General features: G+C 35.7%; 1 protein-coding gene across 1 annotated transcript in view; it reads left to right on the top strand.

Annotated features, from left to right (window-relative positions):
• The window catches only part of BACE2 (beta-secretase 2), a 125,781-nt gene that overhangs the window by 36,421 nt on the left and 67,319 nt on the right, over positions 1-22,041 (top strand). The window contains exon 2 of the mRNA XM_027843654.1: positions 15,146-15,234. Coding sequence (XP_027699455.1) covers positions 15,146-15,234 — 89 coding nt within the window. The remainder of the gene's footprint in view (positions 1-15,145; positions 15,235-22,041) is intronic.

Below are 22,041 nucleotides of genomic sequence, written 5' to 3'. Positions count from 1 at the left end.
ACTCCTGTACCACCTATACTCACCTCTCTTCTCCATCTTGGTCACTTGGTGAAGCAATTCATGGGATTCTTCTCTCAAGTCCCTTAATTCCCTATCCTAATCACCAATTTTGTCCTGCCAAGCCTCAGTCTTGGATTACTCCCACTATCTACTGCCTTCTCTGCTACTCTCGTACAGTTGAATGAAGCTAGACAAAAATCATGAAATTGTGCTGACTGGGTCCATTACAAATTTATGTTATATAATCTCAACTAGACCCTCACTGTGGTAAGTCAGCCCTTTTACATCTCTTTAATTTACCCAGTGGGGCAGGTAGATGGTTCAGTGGGTAGAGTGCTGGGCCTGGAATCAGAAAGACCTGAGTTCAATTCCAACCTCAGATACTTATTAGCTGTGTGACTCTGGGCAAATCACGTAATCTCTGTTTGCCTTAATCCACTGGAGGAGGAAATGACAAACCACTCCAGTATCTTTGCCAAGAAAATTCCACAGACGGTATGGTTCATGAAGTCACAGAGTCAGACACAACTGAACAACAACAATTAACTCACTATCCACTCACCACAATGGCTTTCCTAAAAAGATTTTCATCTCTCCTCAAATCTCTCATGGCTTCCTCTCCCTCTATCTTCTCAGGTGAGAACCTTGCTTCATATATTACTGAAAAAATTGAAGTGAATCCCAGAAAGCTCCCCCTTCTTCCCTCCTCCTTGTCTCACATCAACTAGATGCCTTCTCCCACTATATCCTCCTCTACCCCTGTCTAAAATGATGAGGTAGTCTTTCTCCTTTGTTAAAATTAATTATCTGAAATAAAGAGGAACTGAGGTACAAAGTTACAAAGCAAATATATAATGATTTAATAGTAAGGCTAGCAAGTTACCATCAAATCAGGTCAACTAATTCCTCCATAATTAGTGACAAAGGAGTGATTTACAGAGCTTATTTTTATGACAGAAAAGAGGAATAAAAAAATAGGAAACTTGTTTTGAACATAATTCAATTGGACAAGACAAGTCATCTGGCCAGTTAGTTTCTCCCAAGCTTTCTTAACCCAAATTTCTTAAAGTGAGATTACCCCAAAAGTCCTTTTGTATGAAGGAGATGCCTTTTGTAACCAGAAAGTTCACTTTGAAGGGGAATCTGTTGTTTGTACTTAGCAGTCATTCCCCCATCTTCCAACTGCCAAGATATCATTACCCAACTTAAACTTAACCACTAGTTCAAGGGAAAAAAAAGAAGAAGCAGGGGCAGGAGAAGGAAGCTTATCCACTAAGACTGGAAAGAGGACCTTAACCTTTAGTCAACTCCTCTTTCTCCAGCTGCTAAAAAGGGGAATTTAGCCTTTAAAAATCTTATAATCATAGGATTATTTTATTCCTACAAAGATATATGTCTTACTCTAAGTTATCTGCTTACTAAAGGATAGTCTTATCAATCTATCTATTTATTAAATCTATAGATAACCTAGAATATCTATGTTAGTTTGGCTTAGATGTTAGGGCTAGATTTTCCTAAAGAAGGGAGCTTAATCCTACAGTCAAACTAAAAATAAATCAAAGGAGTCAATACTGATTTAAAGGATATTTATTTTCACCTTGTCAAAGCTAACCTTTCTACATGTACAAGTGATCCCATTCCATCCTGTCTTCCCTAGCAAATTACCCCCCCATCATCTTCATTCTCTCACCAATATTCAGTCTCTGTGTATCCTATCAGATTCTCTGCTGCCTAGAAATATGACTGTCTCCCCATCTTCAAAATAATCCTCACCTGATTCATCCAGCCTCATTAGCTATCACACTATATCTCTCCTCCTTTCTGTTGCTAGACTCCTTGAGTAAGTCATCTACAATTGGTACCTCTGATTTCTTTCCTCTCATTCTCTTCTTAACTCTCTACAGTTTGCCTTCCAAATTCATCATTCAACTGAAACTACTTTCCCCAAAGTTACCAATGATGCCATGATTGACAAATCTAATAACTTTTTTTCAGTGTTCATCCTTCTTAACTTATCTGCAGCCTTTCACAGTCTTGATAGTATTTGTTCTTGATACTCAATTCTCTTTAGGTTTCTGTGAGCCTACTCTATACTGGTTCTGAGTGCTCCTCAATCTTCTTTTGTCGAATCTTCATTTAGGTCATGCCTACTTACCATGGGTATCCCATAGAACTTTGCCCAGAGGAATCTTCTTTGTTAAATGTTCATTGGCTTGCAACACCTTATTTCATACCAACTGGAACTTGAACAAAAAGGGTGCTGGGGTTAGAGCTGCATCTACCACATTTGGCATAGTCTTGGTAGGCTGGGACAAGAAGAGATGGCCTCATAGCTCATATAATGGTTAAGTTATAAGAAGAGTCCTGAAAATACCAAGGAGATGGATCATCTGATTGGATTGTGGGACACATCTAGCTGCCTGTCAGAACCTTCCTGATCTTGTGTGGCAAGTCCTCTCATTGGCATTGATAGCTGGCTTCTGCTCAGGCAGACAAATTACCTTTGTGGGTGCTGGAGGAAGACTGTTCAGGAGCGTAAAGAAAGCCCCAAGGCCAGCATCCCATGGCTGTTATTGATTGTGCTATAGAAGTTGGACTGCCAGCATAGTCAGCTAGACCAGGGCATTCAGCAGCTATAATCAGAATTATTGTTAAAAAGATCTGAGTTCAAATACAGCCTCAGTTCATATATAGCTTTGTGACCACAGGCAAACCATTTAACCTCTGTCTGACTCAATGTCATACAAAACACTGGAAAGTAATGGAGTCCCTAAGAAGCACAGAATAACTGAACAAATTATGATACATTAATCTAATGAAATATTATAGCATTTTAGAAATTCTGAAAGGGATAATTAGCAAGCATTTCACTTCTCCCCCATCTATCTCTTCTCCCTCTCTTGTAAGAAATATGCATTGTCAATCAAAACATATTCACATATTAGTCACATTCAAAATTATGCATATCTCATTCTGCATCCCGAGTCTATCTATCACTTACCTTTCAGGAGATGGTTCTTACGCTCTGTCATCTGGAAACAAGGCTGTTCATTGCATTAATCAAAGTTCTTGAGGTTTTCCAAGTTTGTTTGTTTTTAGAATATTATAGTTATTTTATAATTTGTTCTTGTTCTGCTCACTCAACAACCTTCTCAGGTTTCTCCTTCCTTTTCATCATTTCTTATCACACAATAGTATTCCATTGCATTCATAAGCCTAACTTGTTTAACCATCCTCCAATTGTTAGAAATTCCTTTAGTTTCCACTTCTTGTCCACCTGAAAAAAATTTCCTTGCAACATTTTAAAGACAAACAACTCTGAAAGACTAAAGAACTTCGATTAACAGTGACCAAGCACAATTCTAGTAGATCAGTGGTAAAACATGCTACCTACTCCCTGATAGAGAAGTGATAGAATCCAGTTGCTAGATAAGACATACATTTTTGGACATAGCCACTGCATTATTATTTTTTGCTTGACTTTACATATTTGTTAATAGGGTTCAAGGTTTTTTTTTTCCTTTTTTTATTGGAGGGAAAGGGTAAAGTGGGATGCAGAGACAATAAATGTTTGTTCATAGAAATATAAAAATTAAACTCAAAAAAAGATTCAGCATTTTGTGATGATACCAATCAGAATATATGCAGACTCCATACATTTCTAAAGTGAGAAGGCTTTCAAAGCTCCTAAAACTACTGAAAGAGAAAGGAAGCATAGCGAGGCAGCTTGGCACCATGGAAACAGCACTGACTCTGGAGTGAAGGGACCTGGGCTACAATCCTGCCTCTAACATTTAGCTCCTATGTGACCTCAGGCAAATCTCTTCCTCTCTCTAGGTCTCAGTTGTCACATCTATAAAATAAGAACTTTGGACTAGATTCTATCTCCATCTATGATCTGCAAGAGCCTTGAAAGCCCAGGAGTGTGCTGGAGCCAGCTTAAAGGACCTGAGAGACCTAATTGTTAAATTTTCAGCATGAGCATTTACACTAAGGAAATTGGCAGGCACTAAAAGTCTGGGCTTGTTTATTGTTTTGTTAATTATCTGGACTTAAGGAAGTGATTAAGAAAATGTGAATGCAACTGGATTTAACTGAATGCTAATAGATTAATGCTAATACTGTAATGTGAGGAATGAAAACCCCAAGTTTCTGAGTAATTAATCTATTTGTTAATTAGGCTAGCTGTCAATCAATAAATTGATGATCCATGGTCTCTCTTGGTAACCAAAGATTCCCCAGTGGAGACCCTGAAAGCCTTTTCTAAAAACCTTTCTAAAAGGGAATGCTCTTGACAAGTGAAAGTCAACCTTGATTGGTGGATATTTAATGATGAAGTGGGCTAGAAGTCTTCAGCTCCTGCTGAGAAAATGGTTTGATCATGAGACTCAGCAGTCTCCAACAATCTGGACAGGGGAGTCTGCCACCATCCAGACTTCTGGCTGGTTTTCTCCTGCATGAGCTGGGTCACCCTAAACTCTCTAATGGAGGGATACAAGGACAAGGGCTCTTTTCCCCAGGGTAAGAACTTGCCCAAAATGGATTCTGTTTATACTCTAAACAGAAGTTAGGTTTCCTAGTAGGTGTCCCACCCAATATTGAAGAGCATTTAACTAGCAGGCTAGAAATAATCTCATCAACCAGCCTTGTGCTTCAGGGATGGACTGACCCTTTACAGGAGCTGAGCCTTGAAAAAAATATAGTAGAAAAGCCTGGGTCTAAATTTAATAATTGGTTATTAATACAATAGTATAATAATGTCTCCCAGGAAGTAATACTACTACTACTTAATATTACTAGATTAGTAGATTAAACTTAAAAGTGTGTCATATGTACATTTTTCCCGAAACAGCCAGTTGTTAAACACTCACCAACCCCCATTTTCCTAGGTGGAGAATGGCAAATGGGGTACTACAGAGTGATTATGGGACATTAAGTTTGGGATTATAGAAGTTTATTTCAGTGGAGCCTGCTCCCTGGATCACATCTTGACACTAACTCAGCTTTGCCTTATTGTTTCAGTGACTCAGAGCAGCCAAAGACAGCTACAAAAAAAAGCTACAAAAAGTACCTTTAATTTATGAATTAATTGTAATTAGTAAAAATTTTAAATAATGAAAGGAAATGATAACTTCAGTAGAGGTTAGTGAAAATAAAGAAGGCATTTTTCTTCCCATCCAAGTTTACAGATACCCAGGTTAAGAACCTCCTGGCTCTGAATACTCAATGGTCACTTTATAAATTCCTTAAAAATAGAAAACCCTCTATCAACCCCCAAGCAGTAGCCAGTATCTTAAACTTTGCTTTCTAAATTCTAATGAGATTTTTGTCCCCCTAGCTTATTACCAATTTAACTAGAATTGGAACTCCAAGAGAACAAAGATTGTGTGATTTAATCCCTATATCTTGCTCATTGGCTACCAAGTAAGATTTTGTCTCAACTTTTATTTTTCCCCAATATGGGCTGATTCCACATGTAAAATGTAATAGTATGCTTGTATGTTTGTAATATAGAAAGCTCTTTAGCTAATTTCTATATTTTTGTATTAAGTGAATTATTTTGAAAAATATTTTTCCTTATTAAAAGTAACCTTGATTTCAAGTTATGGTGAAATGACATGACAATAATTTCTGTTTCTCTTAAGGTAAATATGTTCAAATGAGATTCATTTCTAGAATTTAAAGTTCTCAAAGGAACCAATTAACAAACAAAATCAGTTGTTTTACTGTATATTCTGGTTCCAGGCAGCCTTCACCAGATGGTTTAGTAAAGTAATTAGCAATAATCTGTTAAATGAATCATTATTTAAATTAGTTGCTAATTTTCCTATCTATTAACCTGCTCAACAGAGTGATACTGGAAAGATCTCTAGTTGCTAATCACTAGAAGTCTAACCTAGTTTTCCCCTTTAATACAACATTTTGCCTTAATGCTGCAATTAGCGAATGGCTTTCAATAGGCTTTATTGCCAAATAAAATAGGAAAAGTAGGGGAAGAAAAGAGTAATGGAACAAATGAATAGCCTGCATTTACTTTTAAACCAGGTGGTAGATATATGTAGTAGCTCATTAGATTGTTAAATTGTTCCTAATGCTTTTGCTAATTGTTTCTGAGCCCTAAGATCTAATTTCATTAAGAGTATCTCTTTAAGAACAGCACTGAGCAAAGGCATAGGGATCATGAAAGCTTCTCAGGGTATATCAGGGGAATTTTGTATAGTATGAAACCCCAATGGTGGACTATCAATGAACTTCAGTGATACTTCTTAATATTTTTTCACTCCTCTCATCCCTTAGCTTCTCTGTCATACTTTGGTTAGAAGTTCAAGAGGAAAGTACTCAGGATTCACTCCCTCCTCACCTCTGCTTCCTATAATCATTAGTTTCCTTTAAAGATCAGCTCATGTGTCTCTGACTTAAGGCCTTCCCCCTAAACCCCCAGTTGCTAGTGTCTCCCTCAACATCAATTACCTAGAATTTATTTTGCATATATCTTTCATATACTAAAGTACACATTATCTTCTTTTATAAAATGTAAGCCCTTTCAAGACAAAGCCTTATTTCATATCTCTTTATATTCCAAGCATCTGGAACCGTACCTGTCATACAGTAGGCACTTAATAAGTGTTTGTTGATTATTGAAAATGGTAAATCTTAGGTCATTTTAGATTGATACATGACTAAGCTGTCTTCTTCAGTCAATTCTAGGAAACAAATACTTTTCCTACCTATTCTATTTGTATAGCCTCTTGCTATATTTGGAATTCATTTCAGACAGTTTGAAATTAAACCAAAATGACCTGGAAAGTTATTCTAGAAATTCCACAATAAGCTAAGAAAATATGTTGTGATATTGTCACATTTTAGTTGTCTATCAAAAGAAGCTCATGTCTCTTGGTTTGATTTTTAAGTTATTTCTAGGTGGATTGTATTCAATTTTTAATCCAGAGGAAATTACTTTTTTGTCTATTTACAAAAGGAGAATAATGGTGCAGAATAAAGTTCCACATGTAGAATATTCCAAATTCATATTGTGAAAAATATCCAGGTTCAACATGTAAAATATTCAGATGGCCCTAATGCACATTGGCTTGTTTTTAGCTTGCCTTGTTGGCACAACATAGCTTGTTTTTCCATGAACATTCATTGCCTTGTTTTGTGTCTACCTGGTATATCTTGGAGGATTCCCCTCGCAAAATTACCTATTTTTTTGGAGCAAGAGAGTTGTGACTCTCACTTCAATTTTTCAAAAAACAATCTTTGTTAGAAATAACTTTATGAAATTATCTAATTTTCAATACCACTGATAGTGGACCATCTTAACTGACTTATCGACCTGTATTCTTCATGTCTAGCTTGTTCCTGAAACCTGGTTTTCCTCCCAGATCTTGTATGGTCTTACTAGATTGCATATCTCTTGTGTACTGCTGAGATAATATTTGTAAAAAAAAAAAAGTTCTTGATACATAGTAGGTGCTTATTGCCTTCTCCTTACTAACTTCTGGTACTTGCCAATTCCTCTACAATATAAAGAGCACTCAATCTGAAGTCAAAGGTTCTGGATTCAAATCCTGTCTCTATCACTTACTACTTGTATGGCCATCTTGGGCAATCATAACTTCTCTGGGCCTTGACTTTCTCCTCTATAAAATGAGAGTGGGACTAGGTAGCCAAATAAGGTCCCTTCCAGCTCTCAGTCTAAGATACTGTGAGCCTACAATCCTACCTGACTAATTCTATTCCTGCTCTCCAGGCTGATCCTTTCTTTTGGTAACTGGGACTAATGATTGACAAGATCAGTCAGAGCCACATCATGGGAAGGTTCTGAATATTGAGTTATGGAGTTTGACTTTTCCTCTGTAGGCAATGGCAAATTATCAAGGTCTTTTGGAGCAGGGAGGCAGTGCAGTGTAGTGGGTGCTCCCATTTTGACCTTATCTTGATATATGGCATGAGGTGTTAGTCTATGCCTAGTTTCTGCCAAATTGCTTTCCAGTTTTCCCAGCAATTTTTGTCAAATAGTAAGTTCTTATCCCCAAAGTGTAGATTTTTGCATTTATCAAACACTAGATTACTAAGATCATTTGCTACGATGTATTGTATACCTAATCTATTTCATTGATCCACCCAAGACCAGATTGTTTTGATTATTACTGCTTTGTAAAAACAGTTTGAGATCTTTCTAGTACCGTTAGGCCACGTTCACATTTTTTCTTTTATTTTATTGACCTTTTGTTCTTCCAGATGAATCATATTATTTTTTTCTAGTTCTCTAAAATAATTTTTGGTAGTCTGATTGGTAGGGCACTAAATAAGAAAATTAATTTAAGTAGAATTGTCATTTTATTGTATTGACTTAGCCTACTCATGAGCAACTAATATTTCTCCAGTTGCTTAGATCTTACTTTTATTTGTGAAAAAGTGTTTTATAATTGTGTTCATATAGTTCCTGGATTTGTCTTGGTAGGTAGACTCCCAAGTATTTTATATTGTCTACTGTTATTTTAAATGGAATTTTACTTTCTATCTTTTCCTTCTGGGTTTTGTTGATAGTATATAGAAATGCTAATGATGTGTGGGGATTTATTTTATATCGTGTAACTTTGCTAAAGTTGTTAAATATTTCAATTAAGTTTTTTTAGTTGGTTCTCTAGAATTTTCTAAGCATACCATCATGTCATCTGTAAAGAGTGATAGTTTTGCTTCATCATTGACTACTCTATTTCCTTTAATTTCTTTTTCTTCTCTAATTGCTATAGCTAGCATTTCTAGTAAATATTGAATAATAGTAATGATAAGGGGCATCCTTCCTTCATCCCTGATCTTATTGGGAAGGTTTATAGTTTATCCCCATTACAGATAATGCTTGCTGATAGTTTTAGATAGATACTACTCATCATTTTAAGAATGACTCCATTGATTCTATACTTTCCAGTTGTATTTTGTCAAAAGCTTTTTCTGCATCTACTGAGATAATCATAATTTCTGTTAATTTTGTTATTGATATGGTCAATTATGCTGATAGTTTTCCTAATATTGATCCAGTCCTACATTCCTGGTATAAATCCCACCTGGTCATAGAATATGATTCTGGTGATACATTGATATAATCTCCTTGTTGGTATTTTATTTAAATTTTTTGCATCAATGTTCATTAGGGAAATTGATCTGTGGTTTTCTTTCTCTGTTTTGGTTCTTCCTGGTTTAGGTATCAGAACCGTATTTTTGTCATAAAAGAAATTTTGTAGGACTTCTTCTTTGCCTGTTTTCCCAAATAGTTTGTATAGTACTGAAAATAATTGTTCTTTAAGTGTTTGGTAGAATTCACTTGTGAATCCACCTGGCTCTGGGTGCAGGGGGAGGTCTTAAGGAGTTCATTGAAAGCTTATTCCATTTCTTTTCATGAAAGAGGCTATTTAAATATTCTATTCTTCTTTTGTTAATCTCTGGATTTATGTTTTTGTAAATATTTATCCATTTCACTTAGATTTGCCAGATTTATTGGCATATAATTAAGTAAAATAACTCCTAATAATTATTTTAATATCCTTTTGATTGGTGGTGAATTCACCCTTTTCATTTTTGATACGGGTAATTTGATTTTTCTCTTTTTTATCAAATTAACTAATAGTATATCTATTTTATAAGGCTTTTCACCCCATAAAACCAGCTCCTGGTTTTATTCACTAGTTCAATGGCTTTCTTACTTTCAATTTTATTAAGATCTCCTTTGATGTTTAGGATTTCTAATTTGGTTTATAACTGGGGACTTTTTATTTGTCCATTTTCTAGTTTCTTTTTTCAGTTTCATTCCTAATTCATAGATGTGCTCTTTCTGTATTTTGCTGATGTGAGTGTGTAGAGATACAATTTTTTCTTAGTATTGCTTTGGATGCATTCCATAAAGTATGATATGTTTTCTCACTATTGTCATTCTCTTTAGTGAAATTATTTATTGTTTCTATGATTTGTTCTTTGGCCCACTCATACTTTAGGATTAGATTATTTAATTTCCTTAATTGATTTAATTTATTGCATTATGATCTGAAAAGGATTCATTTAATATTTCTGCTTTTCTGTATTTGGTTGTGAGGATTATATGCCCCAATATGAATCTTTTATTTGAAAGTCAGATTTTCTATTCAGCTCTGGTCTTTTTATCAGGAATGCTTAAAAGTCCTCTATTTCATTGTAAATCCATTTTTCCTCAGAAGGATTGTGCTCAGTTTTCCTAGTACATCATTCTTATCACATTCCAAGCCCTCTAATCCTTTAACATAGAAGCTGCTAAATCTTGTATTATCCTGACTGTGGCTCCATAATATTTGAATTGTTGCTTTTTGACTGTTTGCATTATTTTCTCCTTAAACTGGGAACTATGGAATTTGGCTATAATATTTCTAGGAGTTTTCATTTGGGGCTCTCTTTCTAGAGGTGATTGGTGAATTTTTTACATTTTTACTTTGCCTTCTGGTTGGGACAGTTTGAAAATTTCTTGAAATATGACATTTAGGCTCGTTTTTTGATCATGGCTTTCAAGTAGTCCAAAGATTCTTTTTTTCTGGGGGAGGGGGGGTTAGGCAATTGAGGTTAAGTGACTTGCCCAGAGTCACACAGCTAGTGAGAGTTATGTGTCTGAGGCTGGATTTGAACTCAGGTCCTCCTGACTTCAGGGCCGGTGCTGCATCTACTGTGCCATCTAGGTGCCCCTCCAATGATTCTTAAATTATCTTTTCTTGATCATTTTCCAGGTCAGTTGTTTTCCCAATGAGATATTTCATGTTCTCTTTTAGTTTTTCATTCTTTTGATTTTGTTTTATTGTTTCTTGATTTCTGATGGAGACTTTAGTTTCCAGTTGCCCAATTCTAATTTTTAAAGAATTTTTTTTGGTGAGCTTTTTACCTCCTTTTCCATTTGGCCAATTTTACTTTTTAAGGACTTCTTTTAATCAGTGAATTTTTGTATTCTTTTTCTGTTTTGCATTGGATAGCCTGCTGGGCCTCAAGTCAGGAAGACTCATCTTCCTAAATTCAACTCTGGCCTCAGACACTTACTAGCTGTATGACCCTGGACAAGTCATTTATCCTGTTGCTTCAGTTTCCTCAGCTATAAAATGACCTGGAGAAGGAAATGGCAAACCACTTTAATATCTTTGGCAAGAAGACCCCAATGGGGTCACAAAGAGTTGGACTTGAGTGAAATGACTTAACAAAATTCTGCTTTTTGAGGCATTCTTTTCAGTGGATTTTTTTTCCTCTTTTACCATTTGTCCATGTTTGTTTTTAAAATGTCATTTTCTTCACTATTTTTTGTGCCTCCTTTACCAAGCTGTTGACATTTTTTCATAATTTTATTGTATCAGTCTCATCTCTTTTCCCAATTTTTTCTCTACTCTCTTATTTGAGTTTTAGAACCATTTTTGTGCCCTTCCAGGAATTCTTGCGGGGTGGGGAGGCTGTGGCCAATTCACATTTTTCTTTGAAGCTTTGTATGCACCTATTTTGATTTCATTTTCTTTTGAGTTTATATCTTGTTCTTCTTTGTTACCATAATAACTTTGTATGATCAGGTTCTTCTTTTGATGTTTGTTCATTTTTCCAGCCTATTTCTTCATCTACAACTTTATGTTAAAGTTGGGCTCTGCTCCTGGGGTGAGGGGGCATTTTCCCAAGCTTCAGGATTTTCTTGCTCCTGTTTTTAGAACTAACCCTTGGGGTTTGTAGATTTTCAGTTCTTCCAAGGTAGTATGATCTAAGGAGAGATGTGGTCACTGCTCCCCTGGCTTGTTGTGTTCTGGTCTGTGTGTTCTGGAACTGTAACCAGGGCCCCAACATCCTTGTAATGGCAAGCTCTAGTGAGCTAGAGCTCCTCTTAGCTCTGAGACAAAGACCCAGAACTGAGTATGAACAATGCAACAGAGTCCTGCACCCAATGCTAGCAAAGGGTCCCCTGTAATCTCCTTCTGAAGAGTTGTCTGACCCCTTGAAACAGACTTTTCCTGCCAACTTCCTAAATTGTCCTGGGCTGGAAAATTGATTCACCCCTACCTTTTGTTAGCTCTGCCACTCAAGAATTTAATTTGAGGTATTATTTTAAAGTTTTTTGGAGGGGAACTTTGGAGATCTCAGATTAGTCTTTGCCTTCACTCCACTAAAATAGTTCTGCCTCTTTCTCAGTTGCCTTCCAATAACGGGATGACAGTAATTCACTTATGGGGTGGGGCATTATAAAAGGGTTCTCTTCATGGTATGATGTAAAGATTGTAGGTGGAATTCTATACCAAGAAAAGAAAGCCAGGAATGTTTGCCAAGAAAATTTCCACTAGTAACGAGGACAAACATGAAGACTATAGTACAATGTTTGCCATAGTTATGTCTGATTATGCATAAACATAGTGTTGGTGCAAAATGTCATCTTGAATAGCAAATTTTGTGTGGATGCAGAGTGGGCTGTGATTTTCATGCAGTTTGTTGTGCTTTGTTTTATATGTATTTGCCATCCAGACATGATAAATGTTTGTGTCAATGACATACTCTCTCCACTAACAATGTATAAGGAGAGGAAGATTTTTTAAATTCAAAGATAATTGAATTTAATGACTAGAAAATATAAATGTTTTAAATATATATAATTGATTATTTTTAAAGATAATCCCTCATGTAAAATAAAACTCCTCTTCACAACAACAAAAGTCTTTAGTGTCATAGTCCAAGACTTTTATGTCAACAATGAATTTATTGTATGTTCGATGTCAATTTAGATTTTATATATTCATATACATATATACATATATATAAATACACACACACACACACACACATATATATGTATATCTTGGGTGGGAAAATATCCTGTTTGCTATGTTGACATCCATTTGTTGATACATGACAAAATTGCCACTTGAGATATCACTCAAATGTTTACCTGTCTTCCTGATTTCATCCTCAAATAAAAAAAGATACTTCTGTACCTTCTTGAATTTTATGCAGACCATACAAATCGTCTTTTGTTGAGGCTAAGTAGCTTGCTTTTATCAGAAGATAATGTACCTAATCGCATATTCCTTAGTATTGAGATGAATTTTCCAGAGCTTAAATCTAAAAATCATGAGAATTTATTGAAGAATTGATCTATATAATAAAACAGAACTCTCATACAGATGCAGTTTTTCACAAGGTAGTTTTAGAGTTTCCCATTTTGTTTTGGAAAATGTCCATGCTTAAAGAGAATGTTAGCTCATTCATTATGTTGACATAAAGGGTAAGTTAATACAAAGAAACCTGGTATGGAATATTAATAAAAATAAATGACTTGAAAAGGGGTCAGAAGTATTTAGGAAGCCTCTCTAGGAACTATGCCACTGTCATAATTAATCTCCCACCATTTAGACATAAAACTTTTGCTCAAGCCATGCAGATCTACTCATTGTCCCTCAAACATATCATTTATATCTTCATGACTTTACTCATGCTCTTTTCCCACACTGGCACATTCCTTCCATCTTGTCTGAATCCTACCCTTTCTTCAAAGCTCTGTTCAACTTCTCAGACTGCTTCCTCAGTGATTTCCTAATTTGAACACCCATTAAACTCATCCATTCTCTAATGCACATATAGTCTGGTATTATTTTTTAATATATATGCCCTTTCTCATGGCTAAAATTTAAGCTCCTTGAGGGCAGAGTTGGGTCTCCAGGTGCCTAACAGTATAACACAAGTCTAAATAGTCAATTAGGTGACTAATTATACCTATCTGTGATCATATGCAGTAGATAGTAGCATTCTCACTCCAAAGATTAGGAAACGGACATTCATAAAAGAAAACAAACCTGATTGATACAGCTTACAATTCACATATTGTGAATTGTGATACTGTTGGCAAGGCACTGGGCCTTTTATAGGGAACTAGAAATTGTCAGTCCAAGGCAGTTAGCAAATCCTCATCTTAGGAGAAATAGGCAGATAGTCTACACATTCACGTAATGGACTACAGGATTTCTTTGTATTAACTTGCATATTATTATGTGTAAAATAGATATACCGTTAGTTAATTTGATTTAAAAAAAAGAGGAAAATCAAATTACCAGTATCAAAAATGAAAAGGGTGAATTCACACCAATAAAGAGGATATTAAAGTAATTATTAGGAGTTATTTTGCACAATTATATGCCAATAAATCTGACAAATCTATGTGAAATGGATATATTTACAAAAACATAAATTGCTGAGATTAACAAAAGAATAGAATACTTAAATAGCCCTATTTCAGAAAAAGAAATTGAACAAGCCATCAATGAACTCCTTATGTTGACATAAAAGGTAAGTTAATACAAAGACTACACATTCACTGTTTTTCTCTTGGTTTTGAAATAGATTTATGTAAATGATAAAATTAATTTTTTATCTTACTAGTATGTGGATACTTCTGCATTTAATCATTATCTAAATGATTTCTGTGGTTCCTTTCATATTTAGATTCTATTTTTCTTTAGTTCTTTCTTTTTTAATTTAATTTTAAACTTCTTAGTTATATTCACATTGAAAGTCAATTTAAAAAGGAAAAATAAAGCTGATTTAGCATAATAAGTGGTGGCTTAAAATAGTCATTTAATGATATTTCAATATTTTTAAAGTACTGAATGAGGGTATATAGTCTCACCTACCTGACAAATTATATCTTAATTTCCCTGATTCTAGCTCTCCGACAATCTGTAGTTAGAGTTTAGAATGTTATTATAGCCATTTCTTTTTCAAGCTGATATTCACTTTTACTGACTATTTTTGAAAGCTTAAAAACATACTTACACTGTTGATGAGTTGTTTTTTAGTCCTGTTCAACTCTTCACAACTCCATTTGGGGTTTTCTTAGCAAAGATGCTAATGGTTTGTAATTTCCTTCTCCAGCTTATTTATACATGAGGAAACTGAGACAGGCAGGGTGAAGTGACTTGCCCAGAGTCACATAGCTAGTAAGTGTCTAAGGCTGGATTTGAACTCAGGAAAAGGGAGTCTTCCTGATTCCAGGTCTGGAATTCTATCGACTGCCCTACATTATGGATATAGTCCTTGCTGTATTGAATCTAGCAAAAATAACACCATGATTTCTCTCCTTTTTTCCTTCTTTCTTTCTTTTCTTTTTTTGTAGCTGCAGATTCTTGTTGATACTGGAAGCAGTAACTTTGCTGTGGCAGGTGTCCCTCATTCACATACGTCTTCATACTTTGACACTGAGAAGTAAGTATGGAATGTGAGGTTTGAAGTTCAGTTAGGGTTTTTGTGCCGCTTGAAATGGTATTTCAAAAAGTGCTGGGATGGATTATCCTGCTGCTTTTCTGGGAGAGAAATAAGATTAATTCAGTAAAGTACTTTTTGTTTTTAACTTTGATAATCACATTTGAAGTTATACTTTCTGTAAAAAAAAAAAAAACCTGTACAGTTGTGCCATACCTTAAGAAAACATGACCTGTTAAGATAGAAGCTGAATGAGCATCTGCCAGTATAATGAAAATAGGATTCACACATTGGAGCTTGATTCCTTTCCAACTCCACCTTTATCTAAAATTAAAATGCAAACCTGTAAAACAGATAAATTAGGGGTGATAATTTGTATCCCAAAATAAATCACTGTAGGATTCTTTTAAATAGTGAATTAAGAATCAGATGCACTTTGTAGATATGCAGCTGGCCACTATCTTTTGGTAGCATGTCTAACGCACAAAAATATTTCTATACTATATTTTATTCTACACACTCCATTGTCTTATGGAGATACTAGTAAACATAGAGAAAATAATTATAAATCAATGTAAAAGTGTGAAGAATTTGTCTTTTAAACATGGTGTGGTTTAGTAGAGTTAAAAACCAATGCATTTAGGGCAACCTAGACATTCTCTTGATGTTGGTATGTGACATATTTGATAAGCAAAAATTGAATACACTCATTCTGAATGAAAAGGAATGGTGTTTATGTACAGTTTTGTTGAAGAGAGAAAGAAAATGATCTTTTGAGGTAGCTTGCAGTTGAGGAAACCATTGATACATAAGAATGTAATGATTGATGTTCTATAATGTGTTCTAATGTGATTATCCCATTCCAATTTGACTTTTCAACCACACACCCCCAGTGTTCCCCAAATGATCACATAGCCAAGGCTAGTACACTAAAAATAGTTACATGCATCAATGATGATGAATTAGACTTTTCTATTTTATCCTTGGCAATCCAAAGATCATTATCTTTGGGAGTTAAAGGAAACAAAATAAAAGTAGAGAAGCTCAGCCTTCCATCATCATTTATATTAGATACATCCACCTAGGACAGTGTTCCTATCCCTTACCCCTTCTTTGATCCTCCTGTTTTCCCCAAAATAAACTGGAACAAACTAACAAAAAAAACTTTTTATGATGTTTACTTTTCCTCACTAGCCTTAGCTTGTTCTGTGCTTTAGTACTCATGACTCTCTTCTTATAGGATCTTATCACACCTTCACATTTATCCACTGATACCTGTTTTGTTTTGTTTTTTTAACCACAATTTGTTTTGTCATTTCCCAGTTGATAGACATATAGTTTTTCCCTAGCCTTTTTTTGGGGGGGGGAGGGGTGCTAGGCAATGGGGTTAAGTGACTTGCCCAGGGTCACATGGCTAGTAAGTGTTATGTGTCTGAGGCTGGATTAGAACTCAGGTCCTCCTGAATCCAGGGCCAGTGCTCTATTCACTGCACCACCTAGCTGCCCCTCCCTAGTCTTTTTTACTGTTGCCTTTTGATGGCATAGGATACAGAAGAGAAATTTTGTTTTAGAACACAAATAACTACCTAAAAAAGTGATGTCTGATAATGAGATTCAGACTTCTGCACTGTAGCTTAAAATATAGGAATGACAGACTTATGACCAGGAATAGAATATGACTAATAGAGCTTAAAATGGTAAATTACCATGTCTAATAAAAAGGACTTTGAGTAAAGTGACTTTTTCTTGGTTTTCCTGATTAGAATTCAATCTAATGCATATCAAGGAGGTATGGAGGGATATCTAGATGTAACACTTCTTATTTTACTGTCTTGATTCAGTCTCATCTCTACTTTCTCACTAATCTTCATCTGCTCCGTCTCTATGTGCTAATTCTCTATTCCCTATGAACATGCCCATATCTTCTCCATCCTCAAAAAATCTTTACTTGATCTATCCATCCCCATTACCTATCATCCCCATTTCCCTACTCCTTGAGAAGATCTTCTAAAATAGGTGTCTACACTTCCTTCTTAACTCTTTACATTCCTGGCTTCCAAATTCATCATTCAACCAAAACTGCTGTCTCCAAAGCTGTCAATGGTCTCTTAATTGCCCAATCTATTTTCCTTTTCTCAATGCTCATTCTTAACTTCTCTGCAGCATTTGACATAATCACCTCCCCTTGATACTTTATTCTTTCTAGATTTTCATAACACTACTATCAATTAGTTTTCTTCCTACTTGTCTGTCAGACTACGTCTAAGTCTCTTTTTGCTACATCTTCATACAGTTCTCACCTGATAACCACAAGTGTCCCATAGCATTTTGTCCTGGCTTCTTTTCTTCTTCCTCCATAATATTCCACTTGATGATCTCATCAGCTTCCATGGTTTCAATTATTGCTTTGAAGATGATTCTCAGATCAACTTAGTCAGCCCTAAGCTCCAGTCTCATATCTCCAACACCCTATTGGGCCTCTTAAACTTGATATGTCCTAAACATCTTAAACTCATCATGTCCAAAACTGAACTTATATTTCCCCTCAAACTCTTCCCTATTCCAAACTTCTCTATTATTTTAAAGGCTATCCTCTCAGTCACCTGGATTCTCAGCCTGTGTCATCACCAAATCCTCACTCTCACCCTCATCATAACAATAATAACTACAACAACAATAATAAATGCCTAATATTTAAATAATTCTTACTAAGTGCCAGGCACTGTGCTAAGCACTTTACAGTTATTATCTTATTTAATCCTCACAGCAATCCTGGGAAGTAAGTGTTATTATTATCCTCATTTTGCAGATGAGAAAACTGAGGGAAAGAGAAGTTAAGTGATTTGCCTAGAGTCATACAAGTAGCATGTGTCTGAGGCTGGATTTGAACTTTGGACTTCCTGACTCCAGATCTGGCACACTATCCATTATGCTACTGAGCTGCCTCTAATATGCAATCAGTTGTCAAGTCCTATCATTTCTAACTTCTCTTGTATATGACCCTTCTCTCCTATGACACTACTATCACCCTGATTCAGTCCTTCATTGAAATAGCCAGTCGGTTAGTCTCCCTCCCTCAAGTCTCACCCCTCTCCTATTCATTCAGCTGTCACACTGATCTTTTTAAAATGCAGGATCTGACCATATCATCCCTCCCCCATTCAGAAAACTCCAGTGGCTCCCTATCCCCCCTAAAATTAAATATACAATCCTTTGTTTGGCCTTCAACATCTCCTTTATATTATGATCCCTTCCCACCTTTTCATTTTTCTTAAATTTGCTCCTGTTCATGTATTCTGTCACCCAGTGACACTGGCCTCCTTGCTGTTCCTCACACAATATCCTCTATCTTCTGGTTCCAGGCTTTTCCCCTGCCTATCCTTCATGTTTGGAATTCTTTTCCTCCTCATCTCTGTTTCCTAGCTTCCCTGGTTTCCTTCAAGTTTCAGCTAAAGCCCTACCTTCTACATGGTTTTCCCAGTGCTCCTTAATCTTAGTGCCTTCACCCTGTTCATTATATCCAGCACGTCCTGAATATATTGTATTTGTACATAGTTTTTCACCTTTCATTTCCCCAGTTAGACTGTGAACTCCTTGTTACCTTTCTCTGTAACCCCAGTGAATTACAAAATTATAATAATAATATAATAATCAGTAGGTTATTAAGTACCCTACAATAGTAAGGTGTTTAATTAATGATAGTTTACTGACTATCTGACTGAAAAGTCAGCTTTGCACATTCCAGAACTATCACTACCATTGATAGCAACAATATTATCATCCTGAGAACTTTGAAATTCCAAATTTAAACCATTAGTCTGTCAGTCTTAGAAAAATAAGTGGAGGCTAAAGGGGTGGCTAAAGAGACTAAAAATAAGGGGAGGCTAAAGAGACTAAAGTCTAGTGAATGGTTGGTAGAGAGGCTTCTTTACTTTCTTTACTCTTCTTTCTCTTCATGTCCTTCTGCTCACATCTTCTGAAGATCAAGCACTTCTGTTTCTCCTCCTCAAGTTTAGTCTGACCTTTACAGTTCCAATACCTTCTAAACATTATCACAATTTCTCCTCCTTTTCTTTCTCCTTCAGCTCAAGTCCTTTACCTTCTTCCATTATTTCTACCATACAACCACTTCCTATGGAAATCAGATGTAGAAAAGGTTCTAGATTATCTTTGTTCTCTTTCCCCCCGATTTCTTACTCACTGTACCTCATTACAATGTTTAGCTTTCACTAAGAGAGGAAAAAGAGAAAATGTAATGTTGGAACCTAGTGTTCTTTGAAATGGAGATTGTCTGGATGGCTCTGTCAGATTAAAATTAATTCTGCTTGGGTCTGGATCTATGCTATTAAGACAGAATATGAGGCAGTGAGGAAGAAAAGGAAAAGGAAAGAAGATTTCAAGTTTTAGCTGCCTTTTGCAAAGATGAGGAGAATATCTAGGAGAACTTATTTCTGAAAGATAAAATTACTCTACCTTTGGAGTAGAGTGGTTTTATTTGTAGAAAATAGAAGATTTCAATTTTCAAGACTACAGGGAAAACTGGCTTCTAATAAATAATAATATGATCTGATTTTGTCATATTATTTCATCATTATCATTTTCAATTATTAATTGTTTCTATGATTTATTCTTTGCCTCTATATAGGATTTCGCTGTTTTCTCCATTTGAGTCTGTGTCTTGTTTATAGTCCTTGAAACAATTACTGCTTTTATCATGTTATTATTTATAAAAGAATGTTTCTGTCTTTTTACATATATTTGCAATATCTCTTTGGCACAATACAGGGTCAGTTTTGTAAAAGTTCCATGTGGTGCTGAGAAAGATTTTCTTTTGCAATCCTATTGAGAAGATGCCGGATGTATTTTAGCTCTAGTTTCCTTCAGAAATTTGTTCAATTTCATATTTTTCCTTTTGTATATCATTCTGTTAGACTTATCCAAAACTGAGAAAGGGATTTTGAAGTCACTATTATGTTACTATGTCATCTTGTAGCTCAAATGTTTCCTTTTTGAATTTGGATACTAAGGCATTTTGAGGGCATAAGTTTATTTAATATTGATTTGTTGTCTATGGTTCCCTTCAGCATAATATAGCTTCCCTGTTTATCCCTTTTTATTTTTTGAATGTTAATTTTTGCTTTGCCAAATAACATCATTGCAACTCCTACTTTTTTTTTAGGCAGTTGGGTTAAGTGACTTGCCCAGGGTCACACAGCTAGTAAGTGTCAAGTGTTTGGTCTGAGGCCAGAGTTGAGCTCAGGTACTCCTGACTTCAGGGCCAGTGCTCTATCCACTGTGCCACCTAGCTGCCCCCGCAGCAACTCCTACTTTTTAAAGATTCATTTGATGCATAGTGAGCTTTCAGGATAAAGGCATTTCTGTTGCATGGTAGACAAAGTCTTCTGTACTTGAGCCATCAGTCTAGTAATGAAGTATATATTCAGCCTAGGTGAATACAGAGAGAATCCTCATCAGAAAGCTAGCCACCAGATAATGAATTATGGGAGCAACACCCCTCATGAGGCAAAGTAGAAATGTCATAGCAATAGTAGATAACATACTACCCCGATGTCTTTGATTGATCTGTCCCCTCACTATCTTATAAATATCTTGAATAAGGCTTTTGGTCAGTGAAGCAACTGCTTCACCAATGTATTTTTTCTAATACCAGATTCCAAATAATACCTCATATTTCTGAGGTCCTACTATTCAAATAGGGAAGCACTCAAAAATATCTGTTCGTTCATTAATATGATGTATATGTACGCATATATATTTAAATGAGTAGATCTATGTAGAAGAAAGAAAGAAAGATAGTATAATAAAAATTGTGTTTATTATTATTATTCGTTGTTTACTGTGTGTAAATCAGGATAGGATAAGCCTACTGTAGGAAGTGGCCCTAGAGCCAGATTTTGAAGGAAGCTGGAGGAAGAGAAAAAGGGGCACAGAGTGAGTTCATTCCAGGTCTGAGGGACAGCTTCAGGTAACATGAAGATGAAAGGTCCTATGTGAATAGCAAGCAGGCTGGTTTGACTAGAATTTAAAGTGTATGAAGAAGTAATCAAATATGCAATAAAACTTGAAGGAGCAGGTTTGAGCCAAATTATTAATATATTTTTTAATTCATGCAAGTTTATATTTTACCCTACAGATAAAAAAAGAACCAGTGGAGTTTCTTCAGCAGGGAAGTGGCATGGCCAGACATGTATTAGAGGAATATCAATTTGCCATCTGCATGGAGAATGAATTGAACAGAAAAAAAAAAACTCTCAGCAAGGAAAGAAATTAGGAGGCTCAGAGGCAGCTAGGTGGTGCAGTGAATAGAGCTCTGGCCTTGGAGTCAGGAGAACCTGAGTTCAAATCCAGCCTCAGACACATGATACTCATTAGCTGTGTGACCCTGGGCAAGTCACTTAACCCCATTGCCTCACCAAAAAGCAAAAAAAAAAAAAGAAAAAGAAAAGAAATTAGGTGTCTTAGTAGTTTAGAGTGAGGTACTAAGAACCTGAACGAGGCAGTGGCTATGAATGGATAAAAAGGGTCTAATACAAGATACCGTCAAGGCAGAATCAAGTCTTGACAATTTATGAGGGGCAAGGGAGAAGGCAGAATCTCCAGTATGATATTGAACTTGCCTCAGTAAAATATAGATAATAATAGCACTTACCTCAGTAGATTATATTTGTAAAGCACAGTGCCTTGCACATGGTAGGTGCTTAATAAACATCCATTTCCTTTTTCTCTTTTCCCATTAAGTTTTAGAGGAGGGATTTAAACTCAGGTCTTCCTGACCCTTGGTCCAGTGCT

This window comes from Vombatus ursinus, unplaced genomic scaffold (assembly GCF_900497805.2).
Source record: "Vombatus ursinus unplaced genomic scaffold, bare-nosed wombat genome assembly UNPS02014924.1, whole genome shotgun sequence".
NCBI lineage: Eukaryota > Metazoa > Chordata > Mammalia > Diprotodontia > Vombatidae > Vombatus > Vombatus ursinus.
Note: the sequence above shows the minus strand (reverse complement) of the source record. Positions and strands in the feature narration are given on the sequence as shown.